Here is a 23,204-nt window from a genome sequence, read left to right on the forward strand (position 1 = left end):
AATGAAACAATGAGGGAATAACACACACCTGGCCATGGAACAACTGAGCAGTCAATTGTCCAATTACCTTTGGTCTCTTAAAAAGGTGGGGGGCACATATAAAATGTGTTGTAATTCCTACACCGTTCACCTAATTTGGATGTAAATACCCTCAAATTTAAGTTGACAGTCTGCACTTCAAGCACATCTTGATTGTTTCATTTCAAATCCATTGTGGTGCTGGGGGTGAAAAACATGTACCATGCAAACAAAAATGCACCATGGTGCATGTTTTAATGGTCTCATATCTTCCTCCCAGATATTCTTTCTTTTTTTCTCATACTGAACACCTTCACACGGCACAGAAATGAGATGTTTTCTTGGCTTCAAAAGGGAGGAAGAGGCGAGGTGGCGGAGACATTCTGGGCTTTCCTTTTCATTTCACTCCTCCAGTGGCACGACAGGCCTTTACATGCAGGCGTTAGCCGTAGCCCTGACACCTGCTTGGTCAGTTACATGAGGGGAGGCTGACTAACAAAGTTAAAGTATATTGGGTGTCATACGACCTTATCAGGTTGTGGGAGTAGAAAGGGATGGGATGTTTTCTATCTAAATTTCTGCTTGTGTGTAAGTGTGTGTGCACTAATATGTGCACATCTTAGTTTGCAGCAGTTCATAAAGCTGTTGAAAGTCTTAATTTTTGAGTAACTCTGTATAGGAGATCTATTTTCTCATGTTCTACAAATGGCCAAGGATGGAGGAAAGAAATGTATACAGATTTTAACGTTTAACCCAAGATTTCAGCTGTGTTCTTTATTGTCTGACATTTTTATTATTTTGTTCTTCTCTGTCTCCCTCATCTGTTAGCTGCCAAGTACAATGGTGAACTCTACAACAAGCGTCGACTGATGGTAGAGCTGCCAGCGAAAGGTGGCCTACCTCTCCAGCCTATGGGCAACTCCAGACCCTCCATGGGCAACATGTCGTCAATGACTGCGCCAATGACCACCAACCCCATGGCTTCAAACCCTATGACTTCCAATCCCATGAATCCCACCATCACCCAGATGACTTCAATGACGCAAATGACGTCTATGACTCCAATGACATCTATGACACCCATGACCTCTTTGACACCTATGACCTCGCTCGCCCCGATGACCTCCATGACTCCTATGACCTCCTTGGGTCCACTGACTCCAGAGCCGGTGGCCACCTATGTCACTGAGATGCCCACCATCTCCTCTGTCTCAACCCTCCCAACAGAACGGCATTTAGCCGGTGCAGGAGGAGGGGGACTCAAGCCAAACGGCCAGAAACTCAAAAGCAGCCATAGTCACGCTGCCCACGGCTCTCACACTCATCTTCACAGCCACAGTAGCAAGCCGCCAGGACTTGGGGCTACCTCCCTGGCACACATGGCGGGGACCATGCCAGGTGGCACATCCCTGGGCATCTCCAGGGCCGCCGAGACCGCCATTGGCCACGGCTCAGCAACAATGGGCCGCCCACTGGCGTACAGTTCCAACACAATCGCGGCTGGGCATGCGATGGGGCTGGGGTTGAAGGGCTGGGACGGGACTGAGACGGTGGGCCGGAGAAAGACCTACGGGCACAAGAGGCCTCAGTGTACCGTGCTGGAGCCGAACCAGCTCCACAGCACCAGAGGCCACAGCCACAGCCAACACTTCCTCCCCACACAGCCCTACTTTGTGACCAACAGCAAGACAGAGGTGACTGTGTGAGAGAGGAAGAAAGGGAGACAAAGAGTGGGATAGGATGCATGTGGAGTGGTGGCACAAGAAATCTCTGAGTGGAGACGTCAACTCCTGGGGTGTTCAGAGGTGCAGATCTACATATGTGTTTGTGTGAGGCTTGTTGGTATACTGTGTCTGGGTGGGTTTCTCACTTCAGAGTTCACCAATCATATCACTCAATAGACCTTTATTGTCAAGAGGATGGCGCCCAAATTGGTGGCATCTGAAACCATACTAACTAAGGGCCTACAGAGCAGGGATGTCTGTACACTTGTGGTGACATTAGAGTGTTGTCTCAGAGCTGATAGCCACTCTGAAATGATAATATCTGAGTAATACGGTGTGACTACACACAGTGGGAAACTGCTGATATGAATGGACTGGCTTTAGGGACCAAACCTGAGAAGCAATATAAGGGATCAAGTGTAAAGCACTGAAGCATCGTGGGAAAGGAGAATTACGGCAGGTTTACCCACAAACCTTGCAACAAGAGGTGTGCTCATCGGCCCAACAAAGCACTGAATGGCTTGGAAGAAATAACATTCTCTCATGATTCACACTCAAATCTCCCGAGGGCTTTGAAGGAGACACACATGATGAGGGCACTCGGCTTTGGACTGCAGACATGCAGGGCTTTGTACTGTGGCTATTCAGAAGCGCCTTCATAAACTCTGCAGCTGAAGGTCGCCCCCTTTTCCGCATGGCTCCAACATGGAGAATGGAGGCTGTCGCATTGATATTGTTCTGTTCTGATCTCGTCTGTGTGGTGACAGCCAGCACAGAGGAGGGATAAGGAGGCAGGGAGGCAACATCTGGGTGATGCTGCAGCTAGCAGAGGCTCTTCGGAGCATCATGCTTATACACACATTAAGAAACATACAGACAGATTTTCACACACACAGAAATATATACTGTAGAAACACCACACACAGGGTCTGACTGATAAGGGTTTTTTATAGAGTGATAGCGGTAATTACGGAATTTGTTTGCACTTGAATAATTTGATTCAGTGTTTCTCATTAATTAAATCTTGTCAGTGAATTTAGATCATCAAAGTAATCAAAAACTCTTTTATGAGCCCTGAAAATTTTAAAATGTAGAGATGGCAGCTAAGTCAGAATGACAGACCTTTTCCAATCACTGACAAGGTGCAGTTTGTGATACATAACTGCTTTTAAATTTAAAAAAAAAGACAAAAGAATTGCACACATTTTGAGAGATATGCTTTCTTGCCAAGCATTAGATAAGAGGATTGATGCCACTTTTGTGTCTGAACGTTAAAAAATGATGCTACAGGCAGTGTAGCTCAGAACAAATACTAGAAACAAGAGGGGAACAGTTAGCCTGGTTCTGTGCAACAATAATGAAATTTGCCTACAAGCACCTCAAAACATCACTAATTAATATGTTACATCCAGTTTGTTTAATCTGAAGCTGAAGTGTAAAAAAAGGACATCCTGTGGTTTTGAAAAGGGTTATGTGCCAGACTAACTGTGAAGTAACTTCACACTAGGTTGCCAGGCAACAAACTGTTGAACTATTCCTCTGAAAGAATAAATAAATTGTGCAAAAAATAAATCTGTTTAAATGTAGCTATGGTTAGGAGGGCCTTGATCATGCTGGAAGTGGACAAAATGACTTTATCAGAAATGTGTTTGATGTATTTATCAGTTTGAGGTTAACACATAAAATATGTGCAACCATACAATATCCTACTAAGTGGACCAAATGTGAGTTCTCACCATGTTGTTTTTGCACAGATTTTGTATAGGATGTTATACTTGATTATAATTGACTTTGAGGCAAAAAAAAGTGCTGTGAAAAGTGGGTGTAACAGGAATTGGAAAGACACATGTTAAGACACTGCCACAAGAAACTAGGCTTGACTGGATCACTCACTGTACTCAAGCTCTAGCTGGAAAAAGGAAACATTACAACCAGCTGGAAAAAATCTATCTGGGTTACATGACTCAAACATAAAAATAAATCCCTAAGTCTGACAAATAGGCCAAATCTTCTAAGGGTGTCTCCGAGCCTCTTGGCTTATTTCTTTTTTAAAGTGAGATGTTAGCAGCTGCAGCCACTGTTATTTTCAATTTGTCATTTAAAGTGCTGCTTCCCGCTCTATTAATAAAAGATGGAGTATGAACCTTTACATAACTTTCCAGTCGGTCTGAACGTCGACCTTTGCACCTCATTTTGGTTTGGTTTTGAGACTTTAAAAAATGTAACTTGTGACGGGACACTGACAGCAATCATGGGCACTTTTACTAAAGTGGGTAAGACAGCATAAAAAGCAACAAATTCTCACAGTGAAAGTAGGTTGTGGTGGTGAAACATTGGACTTCCCGTGAGTGAACTGCGCATTTCAGGTGCATGCACATGCCTATGATTGGAAGGGGCTTAGGAGAGAGAAGGTTAGTTTGTTTGCTTGTTTTTGCCCTTTCCAGATAGCTGCCTGCTGCAGCTTTAAGTGAATTAAGATGATCAGCTCATAATAAAAATAAGAAGCATTTGGTGTAAGTGTAAACTCTCAAAATCTGTGTGCAGACCCAACTGAAGCACAAACAGTTGATGAGTGGTTCGGACAGCACCACACTAACAAAGACAGATTGTGCGGACATTTGTGAATAGAGAACAAGCAAAAAAAAATTCCACTTTTAAGCGTAATAAGACAAAGAGGTGCACATGACAATCTGGTGAGAGACACTGACTTATAGCGTGTATACCAGAGACACATTTTAGTTCCAGAGCTACACACAGTTTGGGTACACTTTGTTACCTGCCTGCATGTAGATTCGAGGCACAAAGGGGAACCCTAATACTACAGCTCCTAAATCAAAAAGCCAGATGGAACAACTCAGCCAGCTGAGTGTGAGATAAGGGAGAGTATAAGGGGAATATTCTTGCCTCATGCTGTGGAACCTCCTGCTCCTTCAAGGGCCGCATGGCTGGAAACCTGAGACCAGATTGAAGGCATGGAACAGGATTTAGGAAGTCTTCAGAGCATTAAAATGTGTCACCTATACACCCACACCTGAACACATGCGCGCACACAGACACACTCACATGCACAGAATATATTACAGGGTGGACTCTGCTTTTTCTTGTGCTCCCACAGTGCCGAGCGGCAGGTTTCATCGCAGCAGAGAGACAAAGAGTCAGTACTGTTACTGCGCCTGTTGTACATGAAAGACTGTGAAACTCCAGACCTTGGCCCCTTTGTAGCGATAACTGATATTATGCTTTTTATATATATAAATATACATAGCCTTTCTCTCTTTATCTATTTCTTTTCATCCTTTCTTCTTCTACACTTCTTTTCACCCTTTTCTTCCTCTTTGCTCCCTCCATGTCTGAATGGAAGACCTTCAGAGCAGAAATATCAGAGAGGAACAAAAACACGGGGCTGTGATTAATCTTTTCTCTAACTCTGCCGTACAGTTATGATGAGACAGTGAGTAATAATAGTAATTCACCTCCACCTTGAAAGACAAGATTGGTTTCCCAATGTGCAGTGTTCTAACAGAAAATATAAGTGATTGATTGATTCAAAAAAATGGAATTCAGTTTGTGTGTCCTCCTGAACACTGCGCCCATTTCACTGTCTATAAAATTGTGTACATCCATGTGTGTGTGAAACCAACTTTGGTATATGATTATTGTCTCTGAAAGAAATCATAACTCAAACAAGCATACCAAACAAAGTCCATCATATATAAATGGGATTTACAGTCCCATAAACCTATTTGGGTCCAATGAGAATCCTTTGAAGCTTTTGTCTTTGTTTTCTCTCCTTCCTCGACATATTTGCTTTCTCCTTTTTCTGACAAATGGTGGTTTTGTTTGTGACAGAGTTGAGAAGCAGGTCAATGTTTGCTGGATGTACATTATCAGACCCAATTGACTTAATCCAGCAAAGCAGAAATGTGGAAATGAACCCTCCTTGCCATCTCCTTTGCCTGCCCCATTCTTAAAGCCCATTCAGCTCTGCAAAAGCAGCCACTGGAACAATTGGTAAACAGGCAGGACAGTGGAAACATTTAGTAAACAAAGCCAATTATACAGGAAAAATAACCTTCATCACTCACCGTAACAGTCAAAATAAACCCCATAGAAAGCGAGGAATTGGTTGCGCTGGCTGGGTCACGGTTGATAGGGTCAGGGGCACAGATGAGTGGGTTCTGGAGGCAGTCGTGTCTGACATTTTTCATCAGACGAGTCTGTCGGACAAAAAAATGCCACAGAGAAGACAAAAGGACACAGGTAGCGAGCAGGATCCAAACAGCCGGTTCAGTTGCAGAGCCAGCAGGAACGGTGGAGCCGCGAGTCTTTATGTTCATTATTTATTGAGCAGATAATCTGGGAGACTCTTGTTTTGCTGCAAACAATTTAGCACGTAAATGTAGTGTTTGAACTCAGTGGCTCAACATTCTGTAATATTAAAGACAGCACTTAAAACTGCAAGATTTATGGTTATCGGTTGATTCACTTATGAGGCCAAATTACTGCATCCATATTTTTCATGCTAATTTTAAGTTTAGGGAACTTTGGCGTGTGAATTTGCACTGCTGTCCAGCAGCAATCCCTTACTGTCTAAAATGGAGGAAACTATTGTTGCTTATTACCTGTGATATACCATTCACTCTTCTGATGGCGTCTTACCTGCTCCACAACAGATGAAAGGTTTAAGGCAGGAGTTGATCCCTTTAGCGATCAAGCGTACTTACAAGCTTTTTGCTGCTTCAATAACTCTTTGCTGAACTGATGTACTATCCTGTAAACAAAATGCCAAAGGGGAGTAAACAGTCCAGCGAAGAGAAAGCAGTTAGAAACTTGGAGAGCGGTTGTGACTTTTAGTTCCAACCATGTTCTTGACTGGCTATGTATGCTAACTAGTCTAAACTTCTAGAACTGCATATCTCACAAAGATAACCACCGGACTTTTGTGTTGCCACCTTACAGTGTGCCCAGGCCTTTAGTCAGTCACACCTCGCAGTATAATGCCAGTAATCACCTTCACCTTTTAAACTTCTTACTGCCAACCACCTACCATGACACTGCCAAATGAGGTCCAGCCTTAAGGACGAACACTCAGTGTGACCTCGTTGCTCTGAACCACCAAAGTCCTGATTGCCCCGTAGGTCCACTGCCTGCCACAGCTTAAAGGTTGTTCTCTTACTATTTTTTCCCTCCTTCCTGCCTGAATGGAAGTCAAATGAAGAGTGGAGGTGCAATTGACCTAATTATAGTAATCACACCCGAGGTAGAGGGTGCAACGGTTCACTGGTACATTGATCAGCAACAGCGGCCAGAACAGGAACCAGGCCAGTCGAGCATGCAGCCTGAAGTCATGGGGAGTTAATGCTTGCCCTGAATATGCTGTAGCCTTGAGTTAATAAGTAAATTTATGATATATGTAGATATAATGTTTTGACAAGTTTTACACCCATAGTTTCTGTATTAATTAACAAGTGGGGCCACAATAGAGACAAATGAAGTACGTTTTGTAATAAGTGACAAACTAAAATGTAAAATTCCATCATCTTGGGTGTACTTGTGTATTAAACATCACAGATTAGTTCATTTGGTGGCACAACCTTGCTAGCTTGCGCTTTGCACAGTATGACTTTAGGGTTATAAATACAAATTAAAATCAAAACAAATACGATTTCTATCAAAAGAGGCATTTTAGCACCATTTCAGAAATATTTTCTGTGCATACCGAGTGATAGTTGCAGAAAACACCACAAGGGATGTACAGCAATGATGAAAAGTAAAGCCCTATTTGCATGGCACTGTGATTACCTGGGGACTTCTAGTAGTTTGTCATCATTGTGGAGGTCGTCTGTAAACTTTAATTCAGTGTGCATCTACCATGTCTGTCATTTCTAAAGTACAAATTCCACTGCAAATTACCTTCCAAATTTCATCAAATACAAAGGTACTGTAATATTAGTTCAACATGAATTGCTGTGATTCAAGGTCATTTTAAAAGATTTTGAGAAGGTTTTTTTGTTTTCTCCACACCTGTCTTTTGCCTCTTCCCCGCTCAAGAAATATGGAGGCGTCTTTGGCAAAAACAAATGAAAGTTTGGATAGCATTTTGGGTACAAATTTCAGGGGCTCATATTACTACGCAGCATGAAGGCTCAATTGCAGAGAGAGCAATTCCAAATCCAACAGAGGAGTGAACTGTCATTGCTGGTCCTAATGAATGCACCACACGAAACACATACATGGGGTCCCCAGGTCGTACTAGTTCTGTATGAACGGGGCTTAAGATCTTAGAAATCCTTGACTGCATATTAGCTGCTAGCAGAGACAACAAGTTCAACATGCCTCTAATTCATTATCCATGCTGAATTAACCACTAGCAGTCAAGGCTGATATCTTTTTTCTAGAAATTGGTCATGTGATAAGAACATAAGAAGTCAAGGGAAGGACATGTAGTTTTCCAATTAATACAGGGTAAACAGTGTTTGAAAAAGTCTCAGTTTTAGGGCTTGTAAACTGCTGAGTAGAGTGGATGCTAGATGTAAATGTAGCAAAAGTTATGCGCTTTAAAATAAGAGCGGCTACTGCAACGGCAATGATCCCTCACTGGCTTCCCACCTGCAGAACACTGCCAATTGTTCTCTTCCTTAAACCATCCTTTTAGTCCTGCACTCCTCTCCCTGCCAAAAGCCACCAGCGTTCCATTATTGTCGCATGGCACCAACGCTGCATGAAGCTAATTTATCGATCTGCCCACAGCCATCAACAGGCAGCAGTGATCACATTAGGACAATCTGAACTAAATGCATTGAGCTGATGTTGAGCTGGCTGGTGGGACTGTGTTTCATGTGTCACATTAATAAAGGCACAAAAGAAATGCAACCAGCAAGTGTGGCAGATGAGCGAGACAAATTCACCCACCTTCCCACTCACAAAATACACAGACAAGTGTTAGCAGTCACTAAGCTAATAATACAAAAGCCTGTGCTCCCACCAGCACACGGACGATTCATAGAGAGACAGAAGCAACAGAGGTGACAGAGAAAGTTAGTTAGATGAGATGCGAATGGGATATGAGAATGGGGATTGTGGTCTTATAACTTCCTCTCTCATGGTTTGGCCCATTAATACAATAATCCAACCCCATTGGAGAAGTTGGCCTGAAACCAAGCTGTCCTTTTCAGCAGAGCAGCCAGCCGATGCCAGAAAACCTCGCAGTGGAATATCTCCAGGGAATATTCAATAGGAGACAGAACAGGAACTGTACTGGGACCAGTGGCCAGGAGGCTTTATGAGTTCTCACTGTGGTCTTTAATCACCAAACCCAGAGAAACGTGAGGAGGCGCTTTGGTGCTGCAACAGGGATTCCACAGTCCACAGTGGGACACAATACAGAAGTTAATGTCAACAGTTGATAGGCAGGGAGCTTTGAATCACTGATATTGCAAAATGTTGGCGGTGCAGTCGCAAGAATGCTAACAGTTCCGCTTGGAAAGCTATGAATCAGAGACGACTGTTGGCTCACACACACATTCACACACACAAAAACTCCTTTGTCCAGTTATTTCATGTTGCAAAAATGTTGTGAACTCTATCAGATCACCTATTGCTCAGTAGAAACTCAAATTAATCACAGATTCCTCCAAACAGATTGGCTATTTCTAACATGCTCTGGAACTTTTTGTCTGCTCCTGTTGTAATTTTTTTTCTTTTACACTCTCTGTCCTATTTAAGCTGAAGATGTGAAGCATGGATTGTTTTCGATGTCAGTCTGAATCAGGAAAATGCTGTTGTCTGTAAATATTCATTTCATGGTGGGGAAGTAGTTAAGACAGTTTCCCGTAATTAGTACAGATCAAATGCAGTATACTCTTTTCATTGAAGAAAAGACAGAGCAGCGTTGTCATGATTGGAAGATGGGATACAGTTGATCGGAATGACACTAAAGGGCTCAAACACAAGCTACATTTCTCGCAGATTTTCCTCCACTTGTTTCTTTTCTGTCCTTTACCGTTGCCTGGACTTGATAGCGTTGTAAACGTTTCAGCCACCGAGGAGCAGTGCGATAAAAAGAAAAATCCATATATCACTATATTATCAAAGGGGTTCCCATCACCTGTGTTTACGATTTTGTATAGCATCAATCTTTATGCGCGATGTTTTCACCAATCCGGAGCCGCCTACTTATGCACACTGAGACGGAGGAGATGCTGTGTTTGTTGTCCAGTGACGCTAAACATCTGTTGTTATGGGGTTTGCTCCAATGGTGTGCTTTATATGTTTGGTTTTTTTATCATGAGCCCATATTAAATATACTTACCGGAAGGACTTCAATGACAGTGGATGTGAAGAATACTCTGGTTTATGACCTCTGCTATGGTCCAGAGCCAAGGGATTTTCCATTACTTTTGAAAAATCAATAAGCTATTTGCGATATAACTACTATCCATTAGCGAGCATATCCTTTTATAGAATAACTCATTGATTAACTCATTTTGGTGTTAATCATGCATTACATACAAAGTTATATGAGATCCAATTTTCTATTTTTGATGTCCAGACCAGTTTGTGGTATTTATGCATATGTGTATATGGATACATATGGCCCCAACACTGCATTTATGCGTGACTAGTAAGGCATATTTTCTATGGTAGAACCCATCTCCCACTATTGTTTGCACAGTAGCTTATAATATGCACCGTGATGCCCCATTGTCCTCTTACTGTTTACTGACTTTATAATTTGTGACATTAAGTTATGAAAAAGCTGTATTTTGGTACTATTCAGATATTGTTAAATAAAAATAAAAAAAAGAAATATAGCAGACGTTTTGTCCAAGAAATATATTACCATAGTGTTGCTATGACTGTCTGTTTTCTTTATTTTGGGGAGGGATGATAGGGATATTTTTGTTCTTCTTTTGTTGTTGATTTGCCATCTGACAGTATATCACCATTGTTCTATATACGACTTTCTTACGTGGCAATAAAAGATGACTTCTGTAAAAGCGCTCGTGTCTTTGCCTTGCTTTGGTGTGTCTTTTTATTCTCTTTTGTTTCCTTGTCCTTTTGAACTGAGGAAGAGATACTGTACCGTCCTTCAGCACTTGTTTATTCCCCCTCCTTCTTCTCTTTATGTCTCCCCTCCCACTTTCCTCCTCTCAGTCTCCCTCGACTCTCTCCTTCCCAGCAAACATTTGATGTTAAATAGATGTTGTAAGGACGGATTGGACTAACTTTGGAAACACATTTATATATAGCGGCAAAGTATGAGTTGAAGTAACGTTCATGCATCAGCTGCTTTGTGCTTCGTGTCTGAAGTTCACACTTAAATGTCTCACGGGTTCAAAACAAATTCCAGATCAGTCTTTTTCTATTCCTGCGATGCTGTTTAATTAGCAGATTCCTTTATTTTCATCACAGTGAGTGACTTGACAAGTGCACAAAGTGATCTACATTTAAAAGTCTGGTTTTACGGTCTTTTTTTGAGTCATTTTATTATAAATAAATATACTGTGACATTTTGTTCACCTGCTGGAGGTCTAGTGCCAGATGCATCACTCCGAGTGTGAATAAAGCTAATTTGTTTGTGCAACATCCTTATCATGAGTAAAGGCTACAGCTAGAGACATATGGCCAAAAATGCTAATCAGCCTCAACCCTAAAACCACTGACGTGAAGTGAAAAACACTGATAGTATTGGAACCATGTAATGTTCTGCTGGTAAACCTTCTGTTCTGACATTTGTGTGGATGCTACATGTGTCACCCACCAGGATTGTTCCAGACAATTCACACCCCTCTGTTGCAACGGTATTCCTCAATGCCATTGGCCTGCTCACACATGCACATATTTGTCACAGAGGTGAGTGCTGACAATGATCATTCATCAAAAATGTATCAAAAAAGACAGACAATTTTTGTGGCTGTGGATCACATTTAAATATTGTATCAAGCAAGTCCTGAGGGACACGGAGAAGCTGTCACAGTGACCCGATGGGTGAGAAGTTTCCTGTGACACCTTCAGCTTCTTTTTTTGTGCTCTGCTGGTAAACTATCTACACCATATTCAGCGTGAAATCAGATTGCATGCATTGCAAGACTGCAAATTGCTATGCAGTAATATGGGGTTATAGCACCAGCTCCTCTTTTATTGTATTTCTGGCGAAATAGCTTCTGGAGTGTTTGTTCCTCCCACAACTGCATGACCAGGACGTAAATCCTGAGGATTATATATTTGCAAAAATAATTCACCACTAATTGAATGCATGATTACAAGATAAAACTTAGTGTTGCAAACATCATTTTGATGAGTTGTATTGACATAATGATGGCAAATACACCAATTTAATTGATTTAAAACACAATTCAAGTTCTTGTAAATGAATTAAATTGACTTAACCTTCTCCTCCTTCAAGACTTGAAGTCCTTAAAAATGTCTGTTTATGCTACCAACTAGCAAGTAAATGGTCATTTGAAATGCCATAAACTACAGGGGAAAGTCTAATTCGCCTAACTCAGTTAATTTTGTTGGTTTAACAAGGTTTCATTAGAAGCTGTTATAACTCAAAAAGATTGATGCCAGCTGTTGGGCTCATTTCTTTTGCTGAGTCTAAACATTTTTTAGAGTGCACTTGTATTGTAGCTAGTCTAAGAACCACAGCTATGTTAATGTCAAACGTAAACTAGTTTCCTACTAATTTGCATTTAATTAATAATCACTTTACAGATAAAAGGTCCCACCATAGATGAAAAGGGCCTCAGTCTACAAAGTCACAGTGTTCAAATGGATATTTATTCATCCTGCATGCAGAGCTGAAGCCTGACAGTTAGCGTGTCCTTGGGCTTCAAATGGAACCTCCCTGCCAGATAAAAATCAGACCTACTGTTTCAGTTGTAAATTTTTCCTTTTTTGCCTTCAAATGAACAGAGCATGCACGCATGAAAAACAAACAGGAAACCATCTTCTCTATCCAAATACAAAAAAAACAAATACGCACCACAACAGACACACCCATTCACACAATGTGAGTTTACACTAATTACTCAGGCTGCCAGTGCTGTTGGCAGCGAGGAAACAGTCCAGGGAATTTAACCCAAAACAAAGCAAAACCTGCTCTTCCTCCCGCTCCCCTGCCAATCCCCCTCTACCTTCCTGAATCCTGCTCAGCAGAGCGCACATACACAACAAGAGCTCTGTCTCTCTCTGTGTTTAAAGTCATCTGGCACTGATCTCTGCTTCCGCCTTTAGGGGCATCATCACCATCATCACAATCGTCATCATTACTTTTTAGTAGTTTTGCTTGTTTTTGTTGTCACCGCTCTTCTAAGTTAACATTGTCATATCAATGTCATCTTCTCAACCTTTTTGCTATAATTGTGAGAAGAATCATAACTAAGTTTATTAGAAGGACTGAAGTTGTCTAAAACCAAAGTTACAGACGTGCTGTGAAGCTAAAAGTTTTTCAGGCTTGTAGTTCAAAGCTGCCGCTCAGCTGCATTTTGCAACCCTGTTGAGCACTTTCTAGTCTAGGCTTATTAAAAGATGATTGTAGTGGTTCACTTGTGAGAGAACAAAACGCACATAGAGCATGTAGATGAGCCTGCAAAAACAGCTGAACTGAGGTTTACACCTATCAGCCACAGAATTTAAAGTATCCTGACAGAAAAAATGAATAACATCAATTATCTTGTTACAGTGGGGCGTATCAAAAGGCGGGATATACGAGTGAACAGTCAGTTCTAAGAGCTGATGTGTTGGAAGCACAAAAATTGGTCAGTGTAAGGATCTGAGTGATTCTGAAAAGGAACAAACTGTGATGGTCAGAACATCTTTAGAACAGCAGGTCCTGTGGCATGTTCCCGGTATGTAGCGGCTCATATCTACCAAAAGCGGTACAAGTAACGACAACCAGTGAACCAACAACACATTCATGGGCACCCAAGGCTCACTGATGCATGTAGGGAAGGCTGACCCATGTGTTTCCAGTTCCACAAAAGAGCTGCACAAATTGCTGAAAACATTAATGGTGCTGTGATAGAAGACACAGTACATCACAGAGCACCCATGCTTTCCCATCCAACTACCACCTTACCGAACTAAACTCCTGTCTAAATAATTATTGAAAAATATTTGTTTGAAAAAAAGGAAACAAAACAATATGCCTTTATTGTGTGACAGAGAGGCATCAGAGGTTGGTATTACAGTTCAACCCTTGGTTTTCAGGGTTGCAGTAGTGGTTCACGTCCTACTGGGATACATCACCATGGTAACCGGCACACCTAACATGGTCTATAGCAGGTTATGTTCAAGGTAACACCTACAGAGCAGGAAATTCTCTTGGAAATTGGCATCAGCATTCCTGGAAGGTGTCATGTAGTTCAATCTGCGGATAATAAGAAGGTCTCTGAAAGAAAAGTCCATCTAAAACCTTTTCTTTGCCTGACAAGCATAGAAATGAGAGATACTGTTTATTAGTGGAGGGAACTCTTTAATGAAATGAAAACCAGCTTAGTGTGACTGTGGTTGTTTTGTAAAGTTACATAACGATAAAATGTTCTGTTGAACTTGCTTAGTAGTACAGAGCTCTAGACGCTCAGGTCCCAAATTTATTCTCACTATAACTCTTTACATGCAGTCAGACACATGCAGAAGCATCCCCAGAAAAAGGAACACCAAGGAGGAACAGATGGTGTGGCCTCCACAGAGCTCTGACCTCAGTATCATGGAGTCAGACTGGCAGAAGACACTGAGACAGCCTGAATCCACAAAGGAGCTGTGGAAAATTCTCCAACATGCTTGAAAGTGTGTGTACAGAGGAGAACTGGTTGTGTTTTAAAGTCAAAGGGTAGTCACACCAAATATTGATTGCATTCAGGTTTCTATGTAGCGTCCATTGTTGAACAGTGTTTGACATTTGCATTACAAGAGAAGGCTGGTTTAAGACATGTCCACAAAACACAACCTTCACAAGATCTAATCATAAAACCTTGTCTGAGATCTTGACACCAACAGAGATTTTTGCTGTCTTTATCTCCATAAATAATGTGTTGATCTTCTAATGTCTTCCTCGATGTTCTTTTCTTTTCTAATAAGTCTGTTGAAGCCTTCGCTGCACAGTGCAATCAATTATATAGTGAAAACAGCTTTGCAGAAATTGCATATGTTATTCTCATGGCCCAGAGCGGCAAAAATCTGTGAAAATGAACCGTTTCCTTCCAAAGCTCCAGACCAGGAGGAGCCAGACTCTAATCTGTGAAGAGAAAGCGATGTACAGCCTGGAGGGATACCACTGACAGGGACGCTGGGACTCACTTTGTCGTCTTTTACACTGTTTGTTTGAACTTCAAGATCCAAGGGAGCTGCGTTTCATGACATAGTAATAGTGTCTGTTTGAAATTAGAAATGGGGGCCTGCTAGTCAGAATATATCGCGCTTCTGCTGAGCTTCTTTTTTTCTACATTTTCTGTTCAGTCTTTTTTTCTCTCCCATTTTGCCACTTCATCTTATTATCCTGCATTGCAGATTAGGAGCTCTCTAAGAAAATTGTGAATGGATGAAAAAAATGCAACCAAAAAGACAGTTTAAAGAACCTAAATGCTAGAGATTCTGCAAGTTTTACAGGCTAAATTGGAAAAAAGATGAACAGAAACAAAGACAAAGAGCATCTTAGAGTGCATTTTTATGGGGTGATGCGACGAGAAGCAAGTAGTAAATGAGAAAATAAGCTGAAAAAGAAATATTATGAAAGACATAAGGCCCGAAAGAGGGTTTAAAGAATTTCAAGTCAAGATAGTTCTCTAGAAAAAATGAAAAATTATTAACTGAATATAGACATTAATGAATGTATAAAACACACACACACCATCAGTCTACATCACTACATCTCTGGGACATCTGAAGTATGCCCTCTGGCGCACTTTTAACCAAATCAAATTTTATGCAAGTTGTGAATCACAGCCCCCATGCTTCGAAATAATCCTTCTTACCTTTTCCCCTCAGCTCTGACTTCCCTTTCTGGCATTTCTCCCACAAACACACAGCATCAGAAAGAATGCATCTGCAGCCTGAGCTGCTGCAGCTGCAACCTTTAGCCTGTTCCTGTTCGCTCCTTGTATTGTTGTTCATAGGAAGAGAGACATCAATGTCATACGTGTCAGAGGAAATGTAAAGCTGAACTTAAGTAGCGTAGCTAAAGTCAGAGCTCGGCCTGTCACGATGTGCACATCAACGTTTTTTTTTTTCATCCCATGACCCTGCTACAGCTAATTATCGTGTGCAGAATGCAGTGTATTATGGGACTACCCTCTACACAAGGTTCAATGAGTCATCTTGTCAAAAGGATTGACCGGCCAATCTCCCCAGAGACTCTCTGTCAAGATAATACAGTATTCAAAGACACACAGAGAGGCAGAGTGGGCTCTGGGCTCTCGGGGATAAAATGCTCTGTGCTAAGCTGGCCTCCTCTCCATGCTCTTTAGAAAAGGCCCATATTGTGGAGAAGTCGAATAAATAACTTCTCCTTTTTATACACTTCTTTTGTCAGACTCTGCTTTTCATTTATGACTGAAAGAGATTTGACTGAAGTGCAGTTTAACTGGTGTGTGCGAGTATTTTTTTACTACTGCACATCTATGTTTTCTTGAACCAAGTCTCTTGAGGGCAGAATTTTTGTTCATGCAAGGTGGGATGTGACATAACAAGATGCATGAGATTATACTTTAACTAAGGTGAAGAGAACAAAATGTGCCGAACCAAACAGTTGTTGTTAAGACGATATTACTGCAGTGAGAATATTTACAAAAAGAAATGGAGCTGAGCTGGATTTAATATGAGTACAGGAGTGAGCTAGTGACACTTATTTAATTAGTTTTAATCTTAAATATTTAAATAATTTAAATCAGTGGATTTACCATTTGGGGTTATGATTAAGGTTAGGTTCAAGGTTTGGCTCAATATTAGATTAATGTATTCATAACACTGATTACTATTCAGACAGAACAGCATTTATTGAATTGGATCAGATTAAATATTATCCTGAAAATGGGTTGTTCAGAGGAAGAAAAAAAAGACCCTGAAATCGGATTGGATCACAGAATTTAGTTTTAGTTTTGATCTGGATCAAGCTATTAGAATGTGTTGTTCAAAACTTTACAATAGGATCAATATGCCTGTGATTAAAAAACAAATTCTGGATTATCCTAATCTTAGTAGAAGGCTGGATTCAGGAAAAAAAAAGGCAGTAAAACTTAAAAATTGGTGAAATAAGACATTTGCATCCTGTATTACAGTGTGTATGTGATTTTTAAAAAAGTATTTTGCACTTGATTTGTTTAGCCATTACAGTGATAAAGTAGATAAAGCAGGAATTAGGATACTTATTACATTAAGCCTTTCAGTACAGTAATCTTCAGAGGTTATTGTGTCGTTGTGCACTTTAAAAAATGAGTTTCAAAACATCTCTCCACAAATGAAGAAGAAACTTCATTATTTTCTTCTCTACTGAACATTTAGCCATTTCTTTGATTTAAAAGAGATATTAATCAGAGAATCACACAAAAGATACTTAATTGGGGCATCTCCAATCGTCACCCCTGGGCTAATGAGCTAAAGTCTTTATTTCTTTTGAATAACTCATCACTTATTTTTCATAATAGGTTATTCTGTGATATTCAGGAGATAATGAGTCATATGTTTCTTAGGTTAAGAGAAAAATGGTCTGTTGATATTTGGTACAAACCTAAATTACAAACCTATTGTCTTTTAAATGTGAAGTATAATTTAAATAAAACACAGAGATCCCTGTGAGTACAGTTATATTCAGGAACATTACCATTAACTTTAGAGACTGGGAGGTTTAATGCTACTCCAGAGAAGGAAAGGCTTTGTTTGCTGTGTAATTTAGGTGAAGCTGAGAATGAGGTTCATTTTACGTTTTACTGTCCTGTATACAAAGATATCAGGGAGGTACTTTTCAGGAAGATATCCTCTGTTCATTTTGATTTCTTTTGGTTGGATGACCATGAAACTTTTGAGTTATGTTTTAGAAGGGTTAGGGTTAGAACCTTTTTCATAGCAGAAGTTGTTTGTCAGGCCTGGGATAAAAGGCAGCATATTCTGTCTGAGAACTGAACAGCAGAATAATGTGTGTTTTGGATGTATTGCTCCAATGATAGTATTCTGATCTCTTGCAAATCCACACGAAAATAAAGAAATCAATCAATCAGAAATATTAAAATATTCACAATGTATTTGTGGAAAATGTACATTGGTTTGTATTTACATGTTCTCTGACAGACTGATGGGCGATTTTTCTGTCTCTTCAAATAAATGCATTTAGTAGCAGAGCACTGATAATCCAGATTTGTTCATTTTGATAATTCTGCATCTGGGTCACAGTGATTTATTCCAGTGTTATCTTGAAAAAACAGCACACACATAATTTGGATTATCTGATCCTGGATAGCAAAGATTAGGATTTCCAACTACTTATACAGATTATACTTTTTGGAAAAAAACGGGCACAAGAGATGATGTCTTTAGTTCAGGGAGAAATCAAGAAAACAGTGCAATAAATTTAGGGTTAACATGCTAGTTAAAGCTGCAACAGGTGATATTTTGCCATTAGTAATGAAAAGAAGATAATGTACAATCACTGGTAGTGGTGGTCATAGTGCAGTTCTTTGGATTTACAACCTGAAACTTTAGCATTATTATTCAGTAACCATTCAGGGGAAAAGGACCCAAATGCAGGACACAAGAGACCAAATGAAAGTTAAAAACTCAAGTTTTTCACTTAGGCAGCTCGGGGTTTTACACAGGAGGTCTGTCAGGATGGCAAAGCATTCCAACAACGGAGCAGACAAAAGCAAAAATCCCTAACAGTCAAACAAAACAGGAAACTAGTGAAACATGAGGAAATAAGCACAAAAACATGAACACACAAGTCATGTTTGGAAGCTAAGGCATGAAGCAATACAGGCCCAATACCAACTTCTAGAGACTCACAGACTCCAATGTGTTCCTCCTAAATGCATGAAGGCTTCAGGCTGTCCAGCTGTCAAACCATCAAGTACAGGAGGGTCCTGATGTGGACTTTTAGATTACTATTATGAACATTTTCTGTGGGTCTGCATATCTGACAAAATAAGCCTTTATTAAAAAGTTCCATCTTTGAACACATATTAACAAAAAAAAAACTGATACAGGCTATGCAAGATCATTGCGGTGAAGAGGGAGCTGAACCTTAAGGTGAAGGTCTCAGTTTATCAGTCAATGTACATTCCAACCCCTCATCTATGGTCATGAGCTCTGAGTAGTAAACGAAAGAATGAGACTGCGGTTAGAAGTGGTCGAAACAAGTTTCTTGCGTAGGGTTGCTGGGCTCAGCCTTAGAGATAAGATGGGAAGCTTGGAGTAAACTCACTTCGGGCATCTGATTCAGATGCCTCCTGGGCAACTTCCCTTGGAGGTTTTCCAAAACGTCCACCTGGGAAGAGACCCTGGGGCAGACACAGAACTCTCGGGAGGGATTATATATCTCATCTGGCCTGGAAACCCCTCGGGATCCCCCAGGAAGAACTGAAAAGTGTTGCTGAGGAGAGGGACGTCTGGAATGACCTGCTTCACTTGCTGAATTCATGACCTGACCACAGACAAGCCAGACAGACGGATGGACGGATTTTGCTTTGTGCACCTGCTTTATCTACTAGCTGTCCATGGTTGACGTCAGCTCTTGGTTTTGCGGCCATGTCTTCTGTGGCACGTCAATGGTACACATCAAAAAAGCTGTTCTTTGCAAAACCTTGCTGATAAATGCTTTCCCAGTATTGTATACCATCCAACAATAATACATAGTGAAACTACATGTTACCCTTTTGAGCATTTAGATTCACAGGTGAGCACAGAAATGTCCTCTTCACTATATTGGTTTTCCTAAGCTTCACTGTCAGGGTTTGTTTCATCCAAACTGCATAATTACACAGATTTTTCAAAATAAGATGGACATACCATTGCTGTCAGCTGCACATCTTCCCCCTCCATTAACAAATTAGCCTTCCAGCGAGCACATTATTCTCAGGTGATGTACTCCATTCGTGGCTAAGAAGCAGAGCAGTGCAGTCCAGAACTAAACGGATGGCAACAACATCCACGCTTAAGTCTTTCCCGCTGATGAGATCGATTTTACGGAGAACAAGTAGCCGCCAGGGGTCAAACAGCTTCCCAGGGGCAGGAGTTAGAGGGACAGACAGATGTCCTAAGGAGGACAGAGCTAACAGGAGGGAGAGGGAGCTCATAATGCACCTGGACAGCAGATGGTTCATCAGCAGGTCTCTCTTTGTCCTCACTGACAGGAAATGGATTGCTGAGGGCCAGACTGTTACCTAATTACTACAGGACCACACACAAACACACACACATGTCTGCACACACCTCTGCATTCACACACGTAGACATTATTCCAGCTGAGTCATACTATGCTGCATATATACAGCAGAAATACACACCTGTACACACCTGGATGCGCACACACACACACAGCCGGCAGTGCACTGGCTGTCAAATAGGCCACTCTCTTGCTTTCCTCTTTCCTTTTCCCAGAGTGCATTTCAACACCGAGCTGTCAGATGGCTCTTTATTTCCAACTGTCCCAGAGTGCCCTGCCAGACCTCCACACACACACACACACACACACACACACACACACACACACACACACACACACACACACACACACACACACACACACACACACACACACACACACACACACACACACACACACACACACACACACACACCGTGACAGCAGCGTTTACACACACACTCTCACACTGGAAGTACCTGTATACATTAGTGTGCACAGAGACACACACACTGTGACAGCCCCATTTACACACACAGACTCCCTGTAAGTAGCTGGATACATAAGGGCACACTGAGAAACACACACACACATACTTGCTAGATAGTTTTTTCACATAAAGTCTCACAAACACACACATATATATACATCCCTAGATGCCAATATACACATATATACCTTGTTACAAGCAAAATTAGGTTCAAATCTAAAGAAGCTATGCCCATGAAACTCGTGCTACAGCAAATTTATAAAGCAAACATCTTTAGTTGCACATTTGAGAGTAATAGAAATCCTTTCTTTGGCCCTTAGAGCTGGTAAATTTGATAATATCCAAGAGAACAGGTTGTGTGAAGTATGCAAATTAGGAGAAGTTGAGAATGAATCACAATTTCTTTTGCTTTGTCCTTAAAATACTGAGTTAATAATGTCTATATCAAATGAAATTAAAAATCAAGAGATGCTTTGATGCACTGACAGTGATAGAACTGGATGGTTGCTTTACATTAATGCTTAGATGCTGTATACTTTTGTTTGTCAAAGTTGAAAAAATGCCCAAGAAAATGGTTTATTTTCATATTATGTATCAGTCATACATAATAATTTATGTTGCAATCATTTCCTTTTGTAAATATTGGTGTCTTGCCAGTCTTTTACCTGCATATTACTGGTGCATAATATAATAATGACAGCAATTCGTCGATGTATATTTTTTATACTTTTTCAACTATTTTACCTCTCACTCAAATACATTAAAGTACCTGGCAATATATGGTAGTTCTGTGGTGCCATTAGTAGCTGTAGTCCAATAAATTATACACATTATTTTTTCCATGTTTCAGAAAAATAATAAACTAATTAAAATATGTCAGCTACAGATTCAGTAGATTTTGGCTGATTATTGTTAGTTATTATGACTATTTTTGTATTATTGAGCTTTTTCTTCTCAAATGTTTCAATATTTAGCATTAGGTTACTGACTACATTTTCTAACAGGTAATTAGCACATTTTCACAGTAACCTTCCCAACTTTCACACTTCTTTTCATTTTTACACTGTGCAGCTTCCATCCTTTTATTATATATCTCTGTCTTCAACACATACAGTACATACAAACACAGCAGTGCAGCACGCAGTGTTGTAGTACAGGCAAACAGTGCAGCCATCCCATAATAGACCACTTTAGAAGACATTGAAAGTGCTTGAGTTTACAAAAAGTCTTAAAATGTTGAATATAATTGCTACAATTGCACTTTGAGTTCGCAGTAATCTGTGAATGTAGTTCAAAGATGAAAAATGCAGATAAATATAAAACATAAACATTTTTGTTTAAGTTATTACTGCACCAAGGAGTTATGTGACGATCGGCTTTGGTTTGTCTGGCTGTCTGTCTTTTAATAACTTAATTATAAACTGTTAGTTTATAAATTAAAAAAAATTCTAAATACAAATTTATATTCCTAAAAAAAGGAACCATCAAAATTACAGTATTTATCAGGCCCAGCAACTATGAAAAAAGATTGAATTTATGGATTTTTAACTTTTTGAAGGTCCTTGAACTACTTAAGTTTTTTTTTGCCATACAATGGGAAAATCAAACTAAATCCAGGCTTTAAACCATCAAAATCATTTTCTTCTATATGTCCCATTTTTAATTTTTTATAAATTTTAAATTATAAACATGTATATGTCTATTCATTGATTCATCTGTCAACCAAAATTTATTTGAATTGAAAATCTTTGCTTATTGTGTCAAATGTCGCGATTAATCATGATTAATTAATTACAACGTCCATAATTAATTAGATACATATTTAATCGAGTCCCACCACTAATTAAAAGGTGTCTATTCTACACCTGTTGTTTTAATCTTTTCTCACTGCTGGGAGGGGTGAGAAACACAGATCTGTCTATCAAGTTAAGTGTTAGCTTGTTGCCTTTGGCTTTTGTCTTAAGATGACACAAATCTGTACAGTGGTAAAACTGTCAAAATCATTTACTTCAGTACCAATAGACCAATGCAAAAATAGGCCATTACAAGTAAAACATCTGCTGCAGGTGAAGCTAGTTTGAAGTACTTGATATACAGATATGACTACGGTGGTAGTTTGTGTTCATTCTCTCTGTGCCAATTGTGTGGCCAAAAATGCAGATTGGAGTGTGCCAGCCTGTTATTGGTTTATAAGCTGTCAGCCTGCAGGTGATTGGCTCTGGAGAGATGACACTGAATTTATAAGGAGCCAAGATGGCACCATGGAGAGAATAATACTCCCACTGGTCTCACTTCTCAGTCAGTCACGCTGACATCATGGCTTTGCAGATGCAAATTTCTTATACGGTGGATTCTTTGGTTGCTTGTACTGGCAGAGAAGTTTTGTTGTTTAACCATGTTCTCCTGTTTTACTAGTTAGAAAGGCAAGTTGGTGATGCATATTGGTTTGTTATCTTCTTTAGATAATCTTGGTTATTTTATCTTTTTTGGACTTTTTCTCTGATATTTGATTTTGGTGAGATTTTGGACATGAAACCAGGAAAAAGTCACTATTTAGTAGAACTTTTATGAAATTAAATGTGACCACGACAGCATCCTTTTTTTGTAAGATATCAAA

General features: G+C 40.2%; 1 protein-coding gene and 1 long non-coding RNA gene across 2 annotated transcripts in view; one reads left to right on the forward strand and one right to left on the reverse strand.

Annotated features, from left to right (window-relative positions):
• Positions 1 to 10,741, forward strand: part of shisa9a (shisa family member 9a) — a 73,450-nt gene extending 62,709 nt beyond the window's left edge. The window contains exon 4 of the mRNA XM_023267869.3: positions 847 to 10,741. Within this exon, the coding sequence (XP_023123637.2) occupies positions 847 to 1,724 (878 nt within the window). The 3' untranslated portion in view covers positions 1,725 to 10,741. The remainder of the gene's footprint in view (positions 1 to 846) is intronic.
• Positions 1 to 23,204, reverse strand: part of LOC118470130 (uncharacterized) — a 121,268-nt gene that overhangs the window by 51,726 nt on the left and 46,338 nt on the right. Inside the window, exon 2 of the long non-coding RNA XR_004847157.2 lies at positions 5,828 to 5,959. This is a non-coding gene — a long non-coding RNA (uncharacterized LOC118470130). The remainder of the gene's footprint in view (positions 1 to 5,827; positions 5,960 to 23,204) is intronic.

The sequence above is a fragment of the Amphiprion ocellaris genome, chromosome 18 (assembly GCF_022539595.1).
Source record: "Amphiprion ocellaris isolate individual 3 ecotype Okinawa chromosome 18, ASM2253959v1, whole genome shotgun sequence".
NCBI classification, from domain to species: domain Eukaryota; kingdom Metazoa; phylum Chordata; class Actinopteri; family Pomacentridae; genus Amphiprion; species Amphiprion ocellaris.